The sequence below is a fragment of the Ictidomys tridecemlineatus genome, chromosome 6 (assembly GCF_052094955.1).
Source record: "Ictidomys tridecemlineatus isolate mIctTri1 chromosome 6, mIctTri1.hap1, whole genome shotgun sequence".
Classification (NCBI taxonomy): domain Eukaryota; kingdom Metazoa; phylum Chordata; class Mammalia; order Rodentia; family Sciuridae; genus Ictidomys; species Ictidomys tridecemlineatus.
Window position 1 is genome coordinate 64,534,649 of NC_135482.1, and position 23,629 is coordinate 64,558,277.

Sequence of the window (23,629 nt, forward strand, 5' to 3'; positions counted from 1 at the left end):
AATCCCAATAACTCCAGAGGCTAAGGCCGGAGGATTACAAGTTCAAGGCCAGCTTCAGCAATTTAGTAAGGTGCTAAGCAACTTAGTGAGACCCTTCTGAAAATAAAACATTAAAAAAGGGCTGGGGGATGTGGCTCAGTTGTTTAGCACCCTTGGGTTCAATCCCTGGAACAAACAACAACAACAAAAAAATTGTTGATCTTCTCTACTTCTTAGCCTGCACTTTATCTTGTGAACCCCTGCCTCCAGCCACATCCTTATTGTCATCCAGAAAGAGAATATTTGGAAAACCTGCTCTCTGGTTAGAGCCTGTCCTTCTGTATGTGCCACTCTCTTATTCCTGCTCACTCTGTGCTTTGACATCACCAGGAAACTCAGGCCCTGGATGTCAGTCTCCTTCCTGGTTTCACTTTCTACTCTACCCAACATTGGTCAGTCACTCCAATGAAGCTCTCACCTTCTCCTGGGCAACTGTCTCATCTCCTCCCTCTGTCATTGTCCAGCCCCAGTCAAATCTCATAAGGATTTGGGTCTTTTTTTTTTTTTTTAATGCCTTTGTTTTATTTATTTATTTTTATGTGGTGCTGAGGATTGAACCCAGGGCCTCGCACATGCTAGGTGAGCCCCCTCTACCACTGAGCCACAATCCCAGCCCCTTGGGTCTTTTAATAACTCATGAGAGTTAGGAAATTGGAAATTGGAAAAGGCAATTCATCTTAGGGGTCTTTTTACTCTTGAAGAAAGTACAACGGACCTTAGAGGTCCCCTTCTTTTTGTTTATCTTCAATATTTATTTTTTACTTATAGGTGGACACATAACTTTATTTTATTTTTTTATGTAGTGCTGAGGATCAAACCCAGGACCTCACCCATGCTAGGCGAGCACTCTATCTCTGAGCCACAATCCCAGCCCCTTCTTATAGCATGATGGGTTAACTGCCTTTTTTTTTTTTTTTTTTTTTTGGTACGGGGGTTGAACCACTGAGTGCTACATGGGCACTCAACCACTGAGTCATATCAGCAGCCCTATTTTGTATTTTAGAGTCAGAGTCTCAATGAGTTTCTTAGCACCTTGCTAAATTGCTAAGGCTGACTTTGAACCTGCTATCTTCACACTCAGCCTCCAGAGCCACTGGGATTACAGGCATGGCTGGCTTCTTTTGTTCATGAAAGTCATAAGGGTAAATGGCAGTGATAGAAAATGATTAATTAATCTTAAACCCATAAGAATATAAGCCTTGGAGTCAGCGGATTATCATGCAAATTTTGGTTCTACCATTCAGTAATTATATAACCTTGATTAAAGTCATTTTATTTCCTCTGGATGTAGTGGCACATGCCTGTAATCCCAGAGGCTGAGGCAGGAGGAAGATTGTGGATTCAAGGCCAGCCTCAGCAATTTAGCCAGGCCTAAGCAATTTAGCAAGACTGTCTCAAAATAAAAATGGCTGGGAATATAGCTCAGTGTTAAAACATTCCAGGTTCATTCATCAGTACCAAAAAAAATAAAAGTGGTATTTGACCTGGATGTGGGTCAGTGGTAAAGCACATGCTTAAGGAGACCTGGGTTTAATCCCCAACTTAAAAAAAAAAAAAAGTGGTATTTGGAGGAAGCTTGGTCTGGCCAATGTTTGTAGGTTAGTTGGGCTTTATTTTCTAATTGTTAATACAATTTACATTTATACGTACAAAAGATTAGTTTTCTGGCAACTATGGGTCCTTCATAGCTTATTTCTTTGACTAAACCTCTGTACTTTGTAAATTGATAAATTTGAGGTAAAGAAGGTTCTATCAATGGGTCAGTTTGAACAACTAGCTTTGGTTTCGCTCCCCTGTGACTTCAGCATAACATGATCCTTTACTTGATAAAAGTTGACTGGGGAGCATTTGGTTTCTTTGCAAGAAGGTCTTATTTGATATATATATATTTTTTTAATTTTTCAAAGGAACCTCAGGGGCCAGTTCTGGAAAGATGGAAAGATCTTAGGATAGAGCCAGGGACCTTCCACCCCAGCTGTCCTGTTTTGGTCTCTTTTATTATTTATTTATTTATTTTTGGTGCCAAGGATTGAACCCAGGGGCACTCTACCACTGAGCCATATCACCAACCCTTTTTTATATTTTATTTCGAGACAGAGTCTCACTGAGTTACTTATGGCCTCACTAAGTTGCATAGGTTGGATTTGAATTTGCAATCCTCCTGCCTCAGCTTCCCAAGCCTGGGATTACAGTCGTGAGCAACTGTACCAAGCTTGATCTCTTTTATATTTTAGGTTCTAAATAAAATGAGAGGGTTCTACACCTAAAAATGCTAGAAATCACTGATTTGGCTAACCTTTGTCCCACTCCTTTGAAGATAAGGAACTTGAGGTTCAGCAATTGGGACTGAAGGTCATTCCTGGAGATGGGAGATTTGATGAACCCAGCACACTGATACCTCACCCAGTGCCAGGGTGTCTCCACCTTATCACAGTCCCTCCTACGCTGGTATAACTTTAATTATTCTAAGTCCCAAGAGATAAAAAGGTTTGTATTTAGTTTTTTTTTTTATGACTATTCTTCCCTCATAAGAAAAAAAATTGAACTGAATGTAGTGGTACACATTTGTAATCCCAGCTACTTGAGAGACTGAGGCAGGAGAATTGCAAGTCTGAGGTCAGCAACCTGTGCTATCTAATGAGACCCTTTCTCCCACTACCCCCACCATACCCCCAAAATAGTGCTGGGACATTATTTAGTAGTAGAGTGCTTATGTAACATGCCTATGCCCCTGGGTTTTGTCCCCAGTACTGGGGAGAAAAATATCGTCAGATTTCCCTGGTTAACTTCCTCTTTTTTTACTTCTCTGTAACATTTTAGTGGTGAATTTGTTCAAGAAGAAAATACATTGCCTAAACCTTGGGAGTTTCCATTTTCCCTTTTTTGGCTCTGTGTTCCCTTTGCTCTATTTGAGGACATTCAAGCAAGTCATGGCTCAGGAACTCTATTTTCTGACCTAAGAAAAATTTGAGACACTATTATTATTCCCCAGATGATTTTAGTATCCTCCATCAGCTGCCTGCCTCACAGCTGTGCATTAATGAGCAGTTGCAAGATTAAATTCCATATGTGAGAAAAAAGAGACTGAACCAGAAGAAAATCTAGGAAGGGAATAGGGATGAGATTTTAATTATAGAGATTTCATTGAAAAAAATTTTCCCTCAAATTGGATCTTCAAAATGACACCTCCCCCCAAAAACAGATGCCCTTCACAGTTTATGTCAGAATAATGCCAGTTGTTCTAAGTGCCTTTGAGGAAAATCTGAGGGCTGAATCCTGGTGGAACACTGAATTCAGAAGTACTAAGCCTCGATAGCTGGGCATGCATGGTGACATGTACTTGTAGTCCCAGCTTCAGGCTGGACAGGAGGATCACTTGAGCCTAGGAGTTGGAGACCAGACTAAGTAATATAGTGGGATCCCATCTTAAACAAAACAAACAAAAATTGCTGAGATTCAGAGTATCTTAACACTCAGAGTACAAAAGGTAAATACCAAGGACCAAGGGGCTGGGGATGTGGCTCAAGCGGTAGTGTGCTTGCCTGGCATGCGTGCGGCCCCAGTTCGATCCTCAGCGCCACATAAAAACAAGGATGTTGTTTCTGCTGAAAACTAAATAAAATATTAAAAATTCTCTCTCTCACTCTCAAAAAAAAAAAAAAAGAGAAAATAAAAAAAAAAATATCAAGGACCAAACTAGGAAGGAGTAGTGGTGTAGAGCCTTTCTCCCTGTGTGCCCACTATTTATCAAGTATCTCATTAAAAGTAAGGGGCTGCAGCCGGGCACGGTGGTACATGCCTGTAACCCCAGCTGTTTGGGAAGTTGAGGCAGGAGAATTGCAAGTTCAAAACCAGCCCCAGCAACTGCAAGGTGCCAAGCAATTCAGTGAGACCCTGTCTCTAAATAAAATATTAAAAAAGGGCTGGGGTGGGCTGGGATTATAGCTCAGTGGTGGAGTGCTTGCCTCGCATGCATGAGGCACTGGGTTTGATACTCAGCACCACATAAAAATAAAGATATTGTGTCCATATACAGCTAAAAAAATAATAATAATAAATAAAAAAGGACTGGGGATGTGGCTCAGTGGTCAAGTGCCCCTGAGTTCAATCCCCGGTACCAAAAAAATAAAATAAAATAAGGGGCTGTAATAGTTGCCTCTGAATTTCAAAACAGGGTTCATTACAGCCATTGGTGCATACACCTGATCTTCATATGCCTCAGTGCTAAAAAAATAGGGCTGAAGATAAAAACTATTTTAATCTTTTAAAAATCCATGTTTCTGTTAGGACTTTAAAGGGAGGGGAACCTCAGCCTGTTTACTCATCTAACCACAGTGAAATACCTTTCTTTGGAGAACAATTGACTAACTATAATTCTGCCTGCTGATTGGCTCTGGCTTTCATATATTGAGTTATTGCTGTAATATACTGTAGATGATTGTCCAAGGGGTGTGGAAACCCATGATCAAGGACCATTCTTAAGTTTCTGTTTTGCTGTAATTCACTGTGTCTGAATTCCCACTTTGAGATAATCTCTCAGACAGGTATAGCTATAAGTGGGAAAAAATGATGGAAATTCACCAAAACACTAATATTAGATATCTTTTACAGTCATAGCTTTAATACCATGTATGGGCAAACTTTTCCTACATGTATGTGTCTAGTTTCAACCTCTTTTCTGAACTCTTGATATTTGTTTCTACTGTACCACCAAATGAATGTTTTATTTAACATGGCTGACACCGAACTCTTGATCTTCCCACTGGATTTGTTTCTCCTTCAGAATTTCACATCCCAGGGATGGAGTTGTAGCTCAGTGGTAGAGTTCTTGCCTAGCATGAGCAAGGCACAAGGCCCTGAAAAAAAAGAAAGAAAGAAAGAAAGAAAAACAAATTCCCCAACTCAGTAAACATTATTTCTTGTTGATTCAGTTGCCAGAGACCTGGAAATCATTCTTTTTTTTTTTTTTTTTTTTTTGTACTGGGAATTGAACCAAGGGACGTTCTTAACCACTGTGTAACATCCCCAGACTGTTTTTTATATTTTATTTAGAGACAGGGTCTCACTGAGTTGCTTAGGGCCTCGCTAAGTTGCTGAGGCTGGCTTTGAACTTGAAATCCTCCTGCCTCAGCCTCCAGAGGTGCTGGGATTATAGATGTGAGCCACCATACCCAACCTGGAAATTATTCTTGACCTTTTTCCTCTTCTCCCTCTCCTCATTAGCACACTGTTGATTCTACCTCTGAAATATATCTCAAATCTATTCACTTTTCTTTATCTCCAGTGCTGCCATCCTGGGCCAAGCAAGCCAGCAGTATCTTAACACTAATGCTACCTCCATTATTAGCACTTACCAGTGCATTTTCTGTGCTCCTTTAAAACATTAATTGGATCAATGGCCATCCATTGTACCTAGGATTAAATTCAAAATCCTTAGCATGACCTGCAAAGCTCTACCCAGTCTGCCCCAACATCCCAGCCTCATCTCCTGCCTTTGCCGTTTCTCGGTGTGCTTCAGCAACACTGGAGTTCTTTGTGTACCTAATACACATCAGACACTTTCTTGCCTTGAGGCTGGTATGTGTGCTATTTTCCTGTGCCTGGAATGCTTTCCCACCTCTTTTTGCTTGGCTAACTCCTTGTGGTCCAACTTCAGGGCTCAGCCTAAAGGTCATTTCTTCATCGGGATTTTTTTTTAAGGTGACAGATAATTTTTGTATATTTAATTGTATATTTATGGGGTACAATATGATATTTAAATACATTGTAAAACTGATCAGGATGATTACCATATTGAAGCTTTCCTTTACCACCTCCCCTTTTCTTAGTTTTGTTCTTTTATTAAATTGTTTAATAATGCTCCAATTTTGAAGGTCTAATCAGTCTCTGTACCTATGATTGCACACATGTGTATGTGTGTATATGCACATGTGCTTATGTGTTTTAATGTCTAAACTATAAGCTCTCTGAGGGCAGATATTATGTTTGATTTAGTAATTTCTTTCACTTCTTTTTCTTTCGTGCTTGGAATATAGTAGGAACCAGTAAATATTTCGTGAATAAAAACCTAAGTGTGGTATACTCCTGTAACCCCAATGACTTGGGAGGCTAAAGTAGGGCTGGGGTGTGGCTCAGTGTTAGAGTGCTCGCCTAGCAGGTGTGAGGCACTGGATTCGATCCTCAGCACCACATAAAAATAAATAAAATAAAATTATTAAAGGAAAACAAAACTTAAGTTGTTTTGAATTTCTCTGAAGTGGAGAAAGGAAGATACAGAATACTATGTATATCATCATATTTGTGTTATTCTTTAAGAATTTGTACAATCTGGATATTAATCTTTTATTAGGTATATGAGTTCCAAATATTTTCTTTCATTCCAGGGAACTTTCCACTCTGTTGGTAGTGTCTTTTTTTTTTTTTTTTTTTTTTTAATTTTTGGCAGTACTGGGGATTGAACCCAGGTGTTATGCATGCGAGGCAAGCACTCAACCAACTGAACTATGTCCCCAGCTCTGGTAGTGTGTCCTTTGATGCACATAAATTTTTAATTTTGTTGATGTTCACTTTATCTATTTTTTTCTTTTCTTTTTTTTTTTTTTTTGGACACTACTGGGGATTGAACCCAGGGCCTCATACGTTCAATAGGCAAGCATTTTACTACTAAGCTATAACCATAGCTCTTTTTAAAATTTATTTTATTTTGAGACAGGGTGTTGCTAAATTGGAACTTGTGAGCCTCCTGACTCAGTCTCCCAAATCACTGGGATTACGGAGTGTGTCACCAAACCAGGCTTATTTTTTTCCTTTTGTTCGCTGTGCTTTTGGTTTTATATCCTGAAAGTCATTCCCAAATCCAAAGTTGTGAAGCTTTTCTTTCTCTTTTTCTACTAGAGTTTTAAAGTTTTAGTTCTTACATTTAGATCTCTGATCAATTTTTTACTTAATATTTGTACATTGTATAAGGTAAGGATTCAACTTCATTCTTTTGCATGTAGTTATCTATTTTTTCCTGCACCATTTATTTAAAAAGGCTGTCCTTCTTTGAAATGGTTGTGAAAGTCTTGTTGAAGATCACTTGACTGTATATGTGAGGATTTATTTATGGGCTTTTCTATTCTGTTTGTCTATGTATCTGTCTTCATGTCAGTACCTCACTGTTTTGTTTAATTGTGGTAAAATATTGTGTGTGTGTGTGTGTGTGTGTGTGTGTGTGTGTGTAACATACATTTTAACTTTCTCTGTTTCTCCTGTTCTTTTCTCAGTGGGATACTTATTACCAGGAACAATTTTACTTCCTAAGGCCTTCTTTATCCCCAAAGAGACATCCTCGCCCAGAACTGTGGTGCATTCCTATGACTTGGGAGGCTGAAGCAGGAGGATGGCAAGTTCAAAGCCAGCCTCAGAAACTTAGTGAGGCCCTGTCTCACAAAATAAAAAGAGCTGGGGATGCAGTTCAGTGGTAAAGCACCCCTCGGTACAATCCACAATACTTTAAAAAAAAAAAAAAAAGGGGACAAAACAGCAACTTAAACCTCAGACATTGTATTCTATCCAGTTTTCCAGCATTTGATCTCACCCACATCAATTTTTCTGTTATATGAGAGCAGCTGAATGTACCAGCCCCAGGAAGTGAGGGCTGTTTTCTTTCTTTTTTTTTTTTTTTTTTTAAAGAGTGAGAGAGACAGAGAGAGAGAGAGAGAATTTTTTTAATATTTATTTTTTAGTTTTTGGCAGACACAACATCTTTGTTTGTATGTGGTGCTGAGGATCGAACCCTGGCCGCACGCATGCCAGGCGAGCGCTCTACCGTTTGAGCCACATCCCCAGCCCGGGGGCTGTTTTCAATAGAGATGTAGAAGTATTTTTCTTAAAAGTTGAAACAGTGAAAGTATAAATTGAGGACGTTTTCTTTTTTTCTCTCTTCTCTGAAGGTATCAGAAAGCAGCTGAAGAGGCCAACATGGAAAAGAAGAAAAGTGTAAGTATTCTGAAGCCCTGGGGTATGTGGAACTTCATGTGTAAAGCCCATGTGGCCAAGCCACCTGCAGCTCTGTGGGGCTTGTGTGCCGTGTCAGCTGAGCTGGACATTTGTGCCAACTGGTCTGATTCATGAGCCATTTGCCCAGGAGAACTTGGCTCAGGTGCAGGAAATCTTATTTTTTTCACTGAGGTTCTCCTTCTGGACCACTTTTCTTTCCTATGCTGAATGAAGGATATAAGGCCAAGTGCTTTGCCTAAGGTTCTCACTTCAGCAAAATTGAGAACATAGGGTTTCCTAGGCTGCCATACTTTTTTCCAAATCAAACAACCAGAATTTCTGTATCTATGCATTTAAATGGTAGAAGCTACACAGCTGTTATTTTCCTCTGATTCTTTGTTTAAAGTGAACTTCTTGACTCAATCTAGTAAGAAAGTTTCCTAGTTGCAGGATTCATCAAAGACAAACATTTCCAGAATAAGCTCCCAGATAGTACCCATTGTCTGCTCTCCCTGCTTGCAAACTTCCAGCTGGGTTGGATAATATATTTCTTTGAAATCTTACTTAATTTCTTTATTTTTTTTAAAATTTTGCCTTGTGTTTTTTGAGATGGGATCTTGGTATGTTGCCCAGGTTGATTTCAAGTTCATGAGCTCTAGTGATCCTCCTGCCTCAGCTTCCCAAGTAGCTGGCTACTGTGCCTGGCTCCTTGATTTAATCTCCTGAGGAATAAACCTCACATATTTGGGCAAGAATTCTTTAATTTGGCTGGCATTACAAAAACATCTTCATGGGGTTGGGGTTGTGGCTCAGTGGTAGAGAATTTGCCTCACACACATGAGGCACTGGGTTCGATCCTCAGCACCACATAAAAATAAATAAATCAAATAAAGTTATTGTGTCTATCTACAACTAAAAGAAAATGTAAAAATAAAATAAAATAAAGGTATTGTGTTCATCTACAACTAAAAATATTCAAAACAAAACAAAAAAGCATCCTCATGGCAGTTTTTAGTACCTTGTCTATTAAAATTAGTGTACAACATGCCCCAATTTGTTCTCTCTAAGGAAGTTATACTGACCAGGTCTTTGGCTTAATTTCCCTGTAATTTGAAAAGGGATCTTCTTTGGTACATTATAAGAAAAAAGCTACCATTATTTCACTCAGTTGCTTGTTTCTTCTATCATTCTCCTGCCTTATTCCCCTTCCTCCCTCCTTCTTTTACTTATTCATTTAGCAAGTTTTCATAACACACCTACTATATTTCAAGCACTGTTTTAGGTGTTAAGAATATGGACTTCATCTTCTCCCTCATGGAGTTTACATTCTACTGGGAGACACAGATGATAGAGGAGTTGCGTCAGGTAGTGACACAACAGTGACAGTGCTACATAGCAGTAGTGATGAATAGAGTTTAGGTGTAGGCCTCTGATGAGGTGGCATTTGGGTGGAGATCTGAGAACATGAGCTAGGGAGAAGAAAGATTTAAACTAAAGGAACAGCATGTGCAAATGCCCAGAGGCAAAAGCAGCCGATGTCTATTTGAGGACTGGGAAGAGAAAAGTTTACATGGGGTCATTGAGAAGAACTAGACCTTAACTCTGAAGGAAAGGAGGCCTTTAGAGGGTTTGTGTGCACAAAACCAATGTGGTCTGACTTAAAGTCTACAAAGAGATAAAAACTGTAGAGGAGCAATATGTGATGATTAAGGAAAGAAATGATAATTGGTTGGACTGGATTAATAGTGGAGTAGGTGATGGGAAGTAGTCAGGATTTATATTGAAGGTAGAAAGAGAAAAATAAAAAATGGCAACAGTGGTTTTTGGCCCAAACACCATTAAATTCAAATTTAAATGGCATTAATTGAAATGGAGACTGCAATAAAAGCAGGTTTGGAGGAGAGAATTAATTGAGGCACAGTTTTGGACATATTAAATGTGAAATACTTTATTAAGTCATCCAAGTGGAAATGCCAAGTAGGAACTTGAATATCCAAATCTGGCATTGGAAGAGATCCTGCCTGAAGATAAACTGGATGTATCTAGTTGGGCATGGTGTTGCATGCCTGCAATTTCAGCTCCTTGGGGGCATTGAGGCAGGAGGATCACCAGTTTGAGGCCAGCCTGGACAACTTAGCAAGATCTTATCTCAAAATAAAATTTTAAAAGGGCTGGAGATGTAGCTCAGTGGTAGAGCACTTGAACTTGGCATGGGTTCAATCCCCATAGGCAGGCTGAGGATGTAGCTCAGTAGGAAAGCACTTCTAAGGTCAATCCCCAGTATCACCAAAAAAAAAAAAAAAAAAAAAATTACAGAAATATTTTGGTAGCAGAACTAAAGAGGAAATGGAAATAGAAATAACAACTACAGCCTATGCTTTCAAAACCTTTTACTGTGAAATACAAGGGACAGCGCAAGTTAGGTTTACTTTTTTTTTGGTAGCTTTTTATTTTGTAATTTAGATTTAGGATAATTGAGGTAGAGCTCTTATATTCCTTTATCTTGCTTCCCCTAATGTTAACGTCTTACATACCTATGGTACCTTTCTCAAAACCAAATAATAATAATGATAATATTGGTAAAATGCTATTATCTAAACTAAAACAGATGTTATTGAACTTTTATCAGTTTTTTACTCATGACAGAGGATTTTTTTTCCTTCTGAAGAGCAAAGGGAAATGTTCACATAAATTTATGAAGTGATTGACCAGGTTAAAGAGTACCTACATTTGGGGCTGGGGTTGTGGCTCAGTGGTGGAATGCTTGCCTCACACATGTGAAGCACTGGGTTCGATTTTCGGCACCACATTAAATAAATAAAGGTGTGCACTATATGTGTAATATGAAATGAATTGCATTCTGCCATCATGTATAACAAATTAGAGTAAGTAACTTTTTTAAAAAAGGGGGTGCTGGGGATATAGCTCAGTGGCAAAGTGCCCCTTGGTTCAATATTCAGTACCAAGAGAAAAAAAAATAGTAAAAATGCTTATTTTGGAGAATGTCCTTATTCTCACAGGTACATGCTGAAGCTTTATGGATTAAGTGTCATGGTGTCAAATAGTTTATAAATACAAATATATTATAATTATAAGTATGTGTATTTAAATTATTAATAAATAAAAATAAAGGTATTGCATTTATCTACTAAAAAAAGTATATTAAAAAAAAAGAATACCTACATTTTACCATGAAACATAAGTCAAAGAAACATTCAAGAGCAAATGGAGGGGCTGGGGATGTGGCTCAAGCGGTAGCGCGCTCACCTGGCATGCATGCGGCCCGGGTTCGATCCTCAGCGCCACATACAAACAAAGATGTTGTGTCCGCCGATAACTAAAAAATAAAATATTAAAATTTTTAAAAAAAAGAGCAATTAGATAAATTTTCTCCATTAGCAAATGGTGGAACTGGGTTATGTGATATCCTGGATTCCCATAAATGTACTCCTTTTCCCTCCCCTCTCTATTTAAACCCAAGATATTGGAACATATACCAGTAATACCACAATCAGTTATATTTTCAGGTCCATTTCAAACATGGAATGTGCCACATTTTGAAAATATGTGTCACATGAACATTGAACTCCATAATACTATCTACTACTTTTCTGAGAAACTCTCAGCAGAGATGTTTATTCCCTTCCATGGAGGTTGTATGTCCAGGTAGTCCATGTTTCCCACCCAACTGCTATATCTACCAAATATTCTCCTGCTTTTAAAATGAAGGTTTCCTTGCCAAGATTTCAATGTTGTCACTCCTTTAACCCAGCTTCTTCATTTTATAGGTGGAATAATTGAAACCCAAAGAAGGGAAGGGGCTTATCCAAGGTCATATATCTCAGAGTGACAGAGCTTTGATTCATCCCAATTACAAGCCAGATGTTCCTGCAGGAAGGGCATTGTATCACATCTGCTGGGTGTGATATGGGTTCAGACAGCCAATTACGATCCAGAGGCAGCATCAAGATTCTCAGGCTTGCTGGGTAGAATGAATAGGGTGCTGGAGAAAAGAGGCTGTGCTAGTGTTGGGACCAATGTAGTACTTAAAAACTTTTAGCTTTCTTGACTTCCCAGCATCCTGTTCTAGGAAAATACTTAGGAAAATGATACAAATGACATCAGTTAGAATTTCACCTTCTCGTAGTTTTTGCACGGTGTTGGTGATAAAACCCAAGGCCTTGTACATGCTAAACAAGCATTCTACTACTGAGCTATACCTAGCCCAGAATTTCACCTAATTTTATACCCCTTGCCCCCACCCTGTGGAGCAAATAGAAAGATCAATTAGAGGCTATAACCCAAGTTCAAGACTTGGAAGATGACTGGGCAATATAGTTGATCATGGTTGATCACCATTTGAGGGGAGGCTAGAGGAGTAGGTAGGGCCATTCATTAAATAATAATTGTCACCACTTACTGGATACCCACTTGTATCAAATACTATATGACCTATGTTAATAGACTCCTGTATTCTCCATAGTAGCCCTGTATTGTAATTTTCCAGAAACCAAGAAACTTGTCCAAGGTCGTTTGACTGGATAGAGGTACATTACACAAGTAATACATGTTCCCTGTAGGTAATACAAAGAAAAAGAAGAAAATATAAATAATCTGTAGTCTATTAGTCAATGATAACTCAGGCCTCTCTGTCTAATATTCTTTTTTAAAAAATATTTTTTAGTATTGATAGACCTTTATTTTACTCATTCATTCATATGTGGTGCTGAGAATTGAACCCCGTGCCTCACACGTGTGAGGCAAGCACTCTACCACTGAGCCACAACCCCAGCCCCACTAATATTCTTTTGTGTTGCTTTTAATATTGCTTTTGTTATATAACTTCTTTTCTTCTCTATCTTTGCTTGCCTCGGGTCCTGAGGACTTGGACAACTGCCATGACCTAGGCAGCAGTCCCAGGAAAATTTAAGGGTGTGGGGTTTTAATGCTGTCAGACCACATTACCCGGCCCTTCCCCTTTGTGTCCATGCCACATACCCTCACCCCCGCCTCAACACTCTTGAACTTGTATCCATAGGAGCTCTTTTTAATAAAAGAGCATATTTATTCCTTCTGAAATGCTCCCTAAGGGGATGTCCTCCACCCAGTCCTTGTTTGGGACACTGCTGATACTCCTCCACCCAAATCCCTCTCTTCCTGCTTAATACAAGTAAAATAGAAATGATAATTTTTGTGTTGCTTAAAGTAACATCAAAATTTTCAATATTCTGTGAAAGCTATTTTTGGTGATATGGAGATGATGTATAAATTTGTTTTTACAGTCACTGTTTATTATTATTATTATTATTATTATTATTATTATTCCAGGGATTAAACCCATAGGTACTTAGCCACTGAGCCACATCCCCAGCCCTTTTTATTTTTTATTTTGAGACAGGGTCTGGATAAGTTGGCATTCACTGTTTATTATATCATGAATATGTGTTTATTATAAAATGAAAATACAAGTGCCATAATCCATTATCCAAAGATAAACTGTTAATACCCTGAAGCCGTTTCTTCCAGACTACTTTTCTATGCTCATATTTACAAATATATGTATGTATTATTAAAAAAATTACCTTATGGGGGCCTAGGGAAGAATAGAGTTACCTTAGATTAGATAGAGGGGACGTAAAGGGAGGGGTAGAAGTATGGGGGTAAGAATAATAGTAGAATGAAACAGACATTATTAGCTTATGTACATATATGACTACATGACCAATGTGATTCTACAACATATGCAATGAGAAAAATAAGAATTTTACTTCATTTATATGTGATGTATCAAAGTGCATACATATATTCTACTGTCATGTATAACTAATTGGAACAAATTTTTAAAAAGTATCTTATGACTCAGGCACAATGGCTCTTGCCTATAATCCTGGTGACTAGGGAGGCTGGAGCAGGAGGGTTGCAAGTTTTTTTTTTTTTAATATTTATTTTTAAGTTTTAGGGTGGACACAATATCTTTATTTTACATTTATGTGGTGCTGAGGATTCAACCCAGTGCCTTGTGCATGCTAGGCGAGCACTCTACCCCTGAGCCACAACTGTAGCACAAGTGTTTTGTTTTTTTTTTTAATATGTATAGTTGTTGATGGACCTTTATTTTATTTATTTATTTATATACTGTGCTGAGAATCTAACCCAGTGTCTCACACATGTGAGGTAAGCACTCTAACACTAAGCCAAAACTCCAGCTCAAGAGGAATGCAAATTTAAGGCCAGCCTTGACAACTTAGTGAGAACCTGTCTCAAAATAAAAAATAAAAAAAGACTGGAGATGTAGCTCAGTGTTAAAGCACCCCTGTGTTTGACCCCCAGTACCCCCCAAAATATCTTATGAGTATCAGTAAATATATCTTGATCCCATGATATTTATCCAAGAAGGTAGTGTGTACTTACCATGCAAAATGCTGCTTTTTTATTTTTTTATTTTAACCAGGGATGTTAAACCACTGAGCCATATTCTCAGCCCTTTTATGTTATATTTTGAGACAGGATGTCTCTAAGTTGCTTAGGGCCTCACTAAGTTCCTGAACTTGGCTTTGAGTTTGAGTTACTCCTGTCTCAGCCTCCCAAACTACTGGGATCACAGGCTTACACTACTACTTCCAGCTGCTGCTCTGCTTCCCTACCTATATGAGCATGGTAGGGAAGGTGAAGGTGGAGGCATAGGTGACTCATCTGTGGCAGGAGGTCATAGAATCAAAAAATGCTTCTGACAGTGAAGCACCTGTTTCTGGAGCTGGGTCACCCCCCCGGCCATTATTCATTTATTAGATGGGGGTCTCTCTAGGTTGTCCAGGTTGGTATCTAACTCCTGGGCTCAAACCATCCTCCTGCCTCAGCCTCCTGAGTGGTGGGATTACAGGCTTATATTAATATTCCACACCCAGAAGGAGCCATTTAAAAATTCTCCACAAAAATCTTTCATGCTTCTTCTGTCTCTGATCCATCTATACATCTTCCAGCAAATCGTTCCATAAGCTACAATTTAAACACTAGAATCAAGCAGTTGTTCTATAACTTTATTTATTCAAGCCCGATGCTACTTGATAGAATAGCTCTTAGTATATTCAGAAGAGTAATAGGGTGAGAGACTTAATTCCCAATATAGCTGCTAATCCCATTTAATTCCCTGAAGTCTTTCAGTCCTAGGTTGTTTGTCCTTTCTTTCTTCATTGAAAGCCTGGGGAGTCACAGACTACAGGAATGGAGAGTAAGAAGGTACTGGAGGTCACAATTTGTTGGGAAGGTGGTGTTTAGTTTATTTAGGAGAACTTTCAAAGTATGGGACATTTAATTTTATTCTAACAGCACATTTCCTTTATTATCCTATAACAGCAGACTATTTCCAGGTTGTTTTCAGTCTGTCTTATATGTATAAATTCCATTTTTGGCCTAGATAAAAGTAAATTCTCTTTGATCTGTAAATGTGTATTCTTTGATCATGAGACTGGGTGGTGGTTATGTTTTCTTATGAAGTCTACATGTTTCATTATCCCAAGAATCTGTAAGTGAATTTTCTGATAATTAAGAATTTTAAAATAAGTAAACATGTAGAGAGCAGGGAAAGTGGATTAGATTCATATGTAAAAATAAAATTTGAGGGCTGGCATAACTCAGTGACAGAGTGTTTTCCTAGTATGTGTAAGGCCTTGGGTTCTCTCCCTGGGACCACACACACACACACACACACACACACACACATATACACACAAAGATCATTTCTATGCATGTAAATTATGTCAGGTATAACTAAATATCATTTATGCAAATACTTATAAAAGTCTGGTGACTTCTTTAGGTTTCTATAAATAGCTTCAGTTCTTGATGCTATCATCCAAGTATAGTTTTAGCTATACTATGTATTTCCTATTTTTAAAAAAAGCAGAATTTATTACATCAATCACATCATATAGTGACATAATTTCTTGAACTTTTATTAATGCATAGTTATAATATTTAAGTACCTGGTATTTTGCTTTTTCTTTCTTGATTTCCCCATGAATCTTTTGATAAAAACCTCTCATCTCCTATGGAACTATCATTAGATCCAGGCAGTCTTTTCTTCTCATTTTGTCCTTATAAGGCTATCCTGTTTTATCACTTCCTGCTTCAGCGCCCGACTTTTTCTCTTTCCTTCTCCCTGCCCTGGGGTGGATGCTTGCTCCATGTGGCAGGGCTGTAACTGTTCACAGCTGTCTGAAAGGGCTGTGTGTGGACTAGGAGCAGCTTAGAGTTTTAACTTTCATTTTACAAAGAGCAGGCAAGTTATAACTGGCACTTACTTCTTGCTCTTCTAGAACACGGAAAATCTCCCCCAGCACTTTAGAAGGGGGACACTGACTGTGTTAAAGAAGAAGTGGGAGAATCCAGTACCGGGAGCAGAGTCGCACACAGACCCTCTGCGAAACAGCAGCACTGAGGTTAGACACAGAGTCACCCACCCTCCTGTTGAAGTGACAAGCAGCTCTGCTTCTGGAGTTGACCACGAGGAACAATCCCAGTCCAGACGCAGATTTGGATCACGTCCTGAAACCCTTACTCAGCGCCGATATCCCGGCACTGAAGACAGTGAGGATCTTAAAGACCGCACAACAGAAAGCAAAAAAATGGAAAATTGTCTGGGAGAGTCCAGGCATGAAATAGAGAGATCTGAAGTCAGTGAAAACATAGAAACTTCAGGCAAAATAGAGAAATACAATGTTCCACTGAACAGGCTTAAGATGATGTTTGAGAAAGGTGAACCAACTCAAACCAAGGTAAGAACTGGGCAGATTTAAAACTTGAGAAAGCCAATTCTGGTAGTAACAAAGTTGTTTTACTAATCTGAATAGTCGGAGTAGAGTTGAATATGTGATCAATATGTTTCTTAATTGAAGTTAAATGAGTTCATAAAAAGTCTCAAATGAGTTATTTACATTGATGTTAAGATTTATGAGTCTCTGACTCCATTTCATATTAAATCAAGTTCACACTGGGGTTTAAATTGATATCTAGAAATGAAGAGAGTTGGATACTGATTGGATTATGTATTTTTGTACACTTGCCCTTTTAATTTGTCTTCCTGTGTGCCTTTTGTCATTTGTAGCCTTGGGGGTGGAATTATTGCTGAATAGCTCTCTGCTTGGACACAGCTGCAGACAGAGTGTTAAGGCCAGAGTTTAAAATTAAGACTGAGGCTTAGTTGTCTCTTTGCTAGCTGAATCCCTTCTCTTCTTCTCAACTTCCTCATCTGTGCCTTCCAACAAGTGTTTTCTATCAGCTAAAATCCTCTCCCAGGAAAAATCAATGAAGATAGCCAGACTAGCTGTAGCTTTCAGGAGTTTTGACTTGCAAATGCACAGGGTTGCATTTTCCTACAACTGCTAATGAAATTTGATCCTTCATGTGGATTGCAGACTGAGTCCCCAGAGGGAATTACTTAACTAGAAAATGAGTTGCATATGCTGGTAACTAATAACACAATCCAGGGGCTGCAGAGCTGGTAAATTTTTCCAGTTTTCTCATACTTTCCTACATATCTGGCTTTGTGCACAGGGATGGTTTGTTACAACAATCATTATAATGGGATAAACAGAGCTGACGGGTAGCAAAGCCATCATTTACTCTAGATTCCATTTAGATGGGAAAACTGGTTTGTTTGTTTTTTAAGCAAAATATTTGGTCCAAATCCCTATGTTTGTGAAGTAATAGTATGAATCATTCTTTCAGAGATATAATAAAGTTAGAAATTTCATTTTGTAGTCCTTATTTAGTTTGATGTAACATTGTCAATTTCTTCCCGTCACTTGCTGTCCCTGTTGCCTTCCTGCCCAAAAAAGTTCTTAATTGTTTGGGGATCATGTTTGAAGTCCAAACCTACCAGTTTGTACACTTTTCTGTGCATGAGCGTTAGCTCTGCTTTAACATTGAAACCATTTGGCAAGAGATGTAACCACAAAGTAGTTTTATGACTTTTCTTAAACTCTCTTCCCTTTCAGTTTTTAGTCCCCTAGGCTGCCAACTCCCTCTTTTTCCCTTTATGGTCTTAATAAATTTTTTTTTTAATTTAAATGGGAAGGAGAATTTAAAATAGAAGGAAAAAATGTCAGAAATCTTAGAGAGGAAGGGTCTTTGTTGTGACTCAAAGCACCATTGTAAGTCTCCTCCTCACAGACCCTGCTAGGGGTAGGACAGCTGATGTCATGCCATTACACACAATGTAGATTCAGTGCAAAAGCGTCTGTGCATGTCAAAACTGGCCCAAGGTAGGAAATGACTGGGACTGCTGCAAACAAAAATGCTGATTATGTGTAAGGATCTGATGAGAGACTTCTCATAAATATCTAGTAAGAGATGGGTTAGGACAAGCTTATTTCTTTATGTCTATTCAGAATAGAGAAGCCCCCTCCCACTCCATATAAAGAAAGATTCTACTAGATCACTGATGACACTGGGCAACCTGATAGCTAAACTTATAGGAAGATGGAACAGTTCTGATATTTAACTGGCTTTTTTTTTGAGGTATTTGTATGCATTATTTCTTTTTTTCCTTTTCCTCTTCCTTCTTTTTCCCCCTTCTCCTTCTCCTCCTCCTCTTCCTCATGCTTTTCCTTCTCCTTTTTAAATTTTTTTAAAATTTTCTGATTAAACAGTCCTTTGTCTGTTAATGGACTGCTTAGAGAGTAGAAAGCTTTGGTATCCTTGGTTTTATAGCTCTTTTTGAACAAGCATCATTATCCATATTGGAGACAGTCTAGACTACTTTAAAACATTTTGTCCAGTATAGTAGCCAAACTATTTGGAAGTTTTGTCTACTTTAGGTTGAGGAATTACTCATCACTGGTAGAGGGCTTGCCTAGCATGTGTGAAAGTCCAGTACTGTAAAAAAAAAAAGGAATAATTAATCAGTTTGAAACTAGATTATAGTTATTATTAATATAATTTCAGCATTAACATGTATATGGCTTTAATCAGGAAGCTACATATTTGAATCTTTGGAAGGAAATCCTGAGGAAATATGGTAGGAATACTAGAAATCATTTTAGGAGCAAGATTATACAAGTAAGAACATATATTTTGGAGCTCAAAAATTAGTATTTCAGTATATCAAATGAATATTGGATATAAATTGTATGAATCTTTGATTCCATAATTGAATTTTATAGAATGAAACTGAATCTCAACATGTTGAGCAGGGTCAGGAAGTACATAGGACATGGAAATAATATGTTTTAATATCCTCCTTAATCTTTTTGTCATATTTATTTATAGGAGATGAAGTTAACTGGCTCGATTTCCATTCTGTTTTTTGTTTTGTTTTGGTACCAGGGGTTGAATCCAGACCCACTGACCCACATCTCCAGCCCTTTTTATTTTCTTTTTGAGGCAAGGTCTCACTAAGTTACTTAGGGCCTCACTAAGTTGCTGAGGCTGGCTTCCAACTTTCAATACTCTTGCCTCAGCCTCCTGAGTCACTGGGATTATAGGCATGCACCACTGCACCCAACTTCGATTTCCCCTTTTCACCTCTTTTGCTTCCTTTTATCTAGATGACTTCTGTTCTTATCCACTTCTCTTCCCTTCTCTTGCTGGTTTCTTCTTGGCCCTCCTTTCTTTTTCTGTTCCTTGTGTAGTCTCATTTGTTTTCACAACTTCAGGAGGTGAATCTCAAATCTAGATTCTGATCCTGAACTCTTAACCCAGGCTTCAGTCCTGCCAGATTATCTGTCAGATCAGACATCTCTTTATGAATATCCCTTAAGCCCTCAGATTCAAGAAGGCTAAAAAAGAATTCATTGTCTTTTTTTTTTTCCTAATATATTTATTTATTTATTTTTTAGTTTTCAGCGGACACAACATCTTTGTTTGTATGTGGTGCTGAGGATCGAACCTGGGCCGCACGCGTGCCAGGCGAGCGCGCTACCGCTTGAGCCACATCCCCAGCCCAGAATTCATTGTCTTTCTAGCAAAAACTTGCTCTACCCCTGGTCTCCCTTAAAGCATCACCATTCACCCAGTCTCTTGATTTATAAAATTATAAATCCAGTTATTCCTTGTGCTCTCTAGCGCCCGGTCAGTTACTTCCTAAGTCCTGTAAGTCTAACCCTCTAAGCAACACCTCATGTACAGGGCATTCTACTGATCCTACATCTAGATCCATGGTTAGATTTATAACATCTTGCCTAATTATTTTTTTTAAATATTTTATATGGACACAATATCTTTATTTTTATGTGATGCTGAGACTCCAACCCAGTGCCTCATACATGCTAGGCAAGCACTCTACCAAATTCCTAGCCCCTTGCCTAAATAGTTTTTCAGTCTCCTAAATTGACATCTCATTTCTTCTTATCCATCCTTCTCACTATTGCTATTTATTTCTCTAAACATAGTTTAAAATATGTTATTGCCTTGATCAGAAATCGTTGATTCCTCAAAATTAATTTGTATCTAATATTCACGTTTTCCACAGTCTGAGCTCAATCTACCTTTCTAGTCTTACAGACAATCTTGTACCTGAACCATGGATTATTCCTCATTCTCTAAATCTTGTGCCCATCACCCAGTTGCTAACCTTTGAATCTTACTCTTAAAAATCTATAAAGACTGTAAAGCCTACCTCAGATCCTCCCAGATGAAATTAACTTCACTCTTCTATAGAATTTACTTTGAACCTCATGTTATATTTTTCTTTTTAAAAGCATTTTTAGTTTTAGATGGACATAATAACTTTATTTTATTATGTAGTGCTGAAGATTGAACCTAATGCCTCACATGTGCTAGGCAAGTGCTCTACCTCTGGGCCACAACCACAGCCTATGCCATAATTTCTTTAATAGTCATGTATGAATTTGTATACTTCCCAGTCTTTAATTTCTTTCAAAGTGAGGGTATTTTTATTTCCCAGTGGTTAGTAAGTGACTTACTTAATAAAAGAAAGAAAAGAAACTTAAAACTCAAATAACTTATAAATAATGAGATTTGATTCAAGGCTATTCATCACATGTTCTCTACCTTTGGTGAGGAGATAGGTTATTCATCGTGTGGCTTTATTGAATGCAGTGGTCCTAATTCCTATGAGTGAATGAAATGGATTAATATAGCCTGTAATTTTTACTAGGAAAAAGAAATGCCACGAGAACATATACTGAATATGGTTTAGCATTCCTGATTTCCTGTATGTGTTGATTCGGGTTTTAAGTAGATGTAATTATTCTTGGCATCCTTTTATGAAAAAGTTCACTCATTAGCTCATTATAATTAATGTTCATTTATTGTCAAATTAACACTTGAATCCATAATTTGGAGACCAGGATGTGGTTAGTCAAAAGTTAAGTACTTCAGCCAGCTGCTGTGGCACCATGGCACCATGGCTGAAATCTCAGTTACATGCCTATAATCCCAGTGACTCAATTGGCTGAGGCAAGAGGTTTGCAAGTTCAAGGCCATCTTCAGCAACTTAGCAAGACCCTGTCTCAAAGTAAAAAGTAAAAATGACTGAGGATGGTGATGTAGCTGAGTGGTAAAACACTTCTGAGTTCAATCCCTTTTGGCCCAACCCCCACCCCCACCCCTCCTTTATCCCCCCCACCCCTCCCTCCCACAAATTCTTTTATTCATTCCAGGAAGACAGTGAAGAGAGCATATTAAAGGATCCTTAAGCTTTTATTTTTTCTGTTTGGTTCCTAACATTTGGTCCACACAAATCCTGCATAGGAGACTAAAAACCAAATATTTGAATGGTGTGTTTCTACCTTTATAAACCTATTTAAATTATTATTATTTTTCCCTGGGCCAAGGTTAAAGCAATTAAGTGTAATGTAAGACGATAAAGCTGGAATATGAATAGCCATGATTCTTTTGTGTTGGGGCAAGGGAGAAGGGTGCTGGGGATCGAACCCAGGGCCTTGCACATTCGAGGACAGTACTATAGTACTAATCTACATCCCTGGCCCTTCCCCTTGATTCTTCCCCACAGATATTGACTACTGCTTCTTTCATGCAGTGTTTTCATCTTCTGGGAGAGAATTTGGGTAAAGAGAGGAAGACAGGAGAGAAGAGAGAATGCCTTTTCACCCAAAATCCTAAAACACACATTCGTAGTCTTCAGAGTCTCACAAGAATAGGAGTTCGTAATGAGATGCTTATTCATAACTGAGTAATAGAATTAAAACATTTTTTTATTTCTCCCTTTTTTCTTTTTTCCAATATTCATGGCCTTTTTTTTTTTTTTTTAAAGAGAGAGTGAGAGAGAGGGGGGGACAGAGAGAGAGAGAGAGAGAGAGAGAGAGAGAGAATTTTAACATTTATTTATTTTTTCTTAGTTCTTGGCGGACACAACATCTTTGTTGGTATGTGGTGCTGCTGAGGATCGAACCCGGGCCGCACGCACGCATGCTAGGCGAGCGCGCTACCGCTTGAGCCACATCCCCAGCCCCCCCTTTTTTTTTTTTTGTACTGGGGATTGAACTCAGGGCACTCAACCACTTAGCCTCCCCAGACCCATTTTGTATTTTATTTAGAGACAGGGTCTTGCTGAGTTGCTTAGTGCCTCCCTATTGCTTGAGGCTGGCTTTGAACTCAGAGTCTCCTGTCTCAGGCTCCTGAGCTGCTGGGATTATAGGCATGTGCCACCGTGCCCCGCATAGAGAAATTCTACCACTTAGAGATAAGTGCAACTTCTATGTGTATTGTTTTATATAGATAAGGTCTGTGGGTTTTTTGGTTTTGGTTTTGGAACCAGGGATTGAACCCAGGGGCACTTAACCACTGAGCCACACCCCTAGCTCTTTTTGGATTTTATTTAGATACAGGGTCTTTCTAAATTGCTTCCGGCCTCACTAAATTGCTGAGGCTGGCTTTGAACCTGCAATCCTCCTGTGTCAGCCTTCCAAGCCGCTGGGATTACAGGTGTGTGCCAGCATGCCTGGCTAGCTCTGCTTTTTCTAAGAGTCCCTAAAGAAGGAAATTTTTATCTCTTAATACTTTGAGAAATGAAGGCTAAATTTCATCTGTATTCCTTGATTCCTATGCTTAGTTCAGTAAAATCCCACTTTTCCCTAATAGCCACCCTTCCTTCCACCCTTGACTTTGGAAGGATAAGAGTCTGAAGGAAGATTAAAGTTAAAAGGCTGAAGGAAGTGGCAGAGAAATGAAAGAGACTATATGAAATAAATGTTGAGAATCAGTTTTAAAGAGAATTTTCTTGAAAATAGTGGCACAGGGGCTGTGGTTGTGGTTCACCAGTAGAGCACTTGCCTAGCATCTGCGAGGAGGCCCTGGGTTCGATCCTCAGCACCACATAAAAATAAATAAAATAAAGGTATTATGTCCAACTACAACTAAAAAATAAATATTTCAAAGAAAAGAAAAAAAATAGGGGTAAAAGAGTAGAAATTCCTGCTTTGTTACTTATTTAGGATCTAATATACTTTACATATATTTTTTCCAGAAGAAAAAATTCCATAGACAACTGGTTAAAAGCTCCAGTCTCTTATCCTCTTATTGGTACATATCTGGTGCTTTTGATTTATGGATTCACAGAATATTTAAGGGGCATTCACACTAATGAGAATTACAGTCAGCTGACAGGAAAGAGGACTTGTGGGTTAGG

The 23,629-nt window shown here is 38.5% G+C and overlaps 1 protein-coding gene across 3 annotated transcripts in view; it reads left to right on the forward strand.

Moving 5' to 3' along the window:
- The window catches only part of Lima1 (LIM domain and actin binding 1), a 93,845-nt gene that overhangs the window by 39,592 nt on the left and 30,624 nt on the right, over positions 1–23,629 (forward strand). For 2 of the 3 annotated variants that reach the window (XM_078014705.1, XM_078014704.1), the window contains 2 exons: positions 7,974–8,019; positions 16,335–16,793. In XM_078014705.1, the coding sequence (XP_077870831.1) occupies positions 7,974–8,019; positions 16,335–16,793 (505 nt within the window). Of the gene's footprint in view, positions 1–7,973; positions 8,020–15,162; positions 15,256–16,334; positions 16,794–23,629 lie in introns of those variants that run through there. The other variant, XM_013358497.4, reaches the window with a different exon arrangement.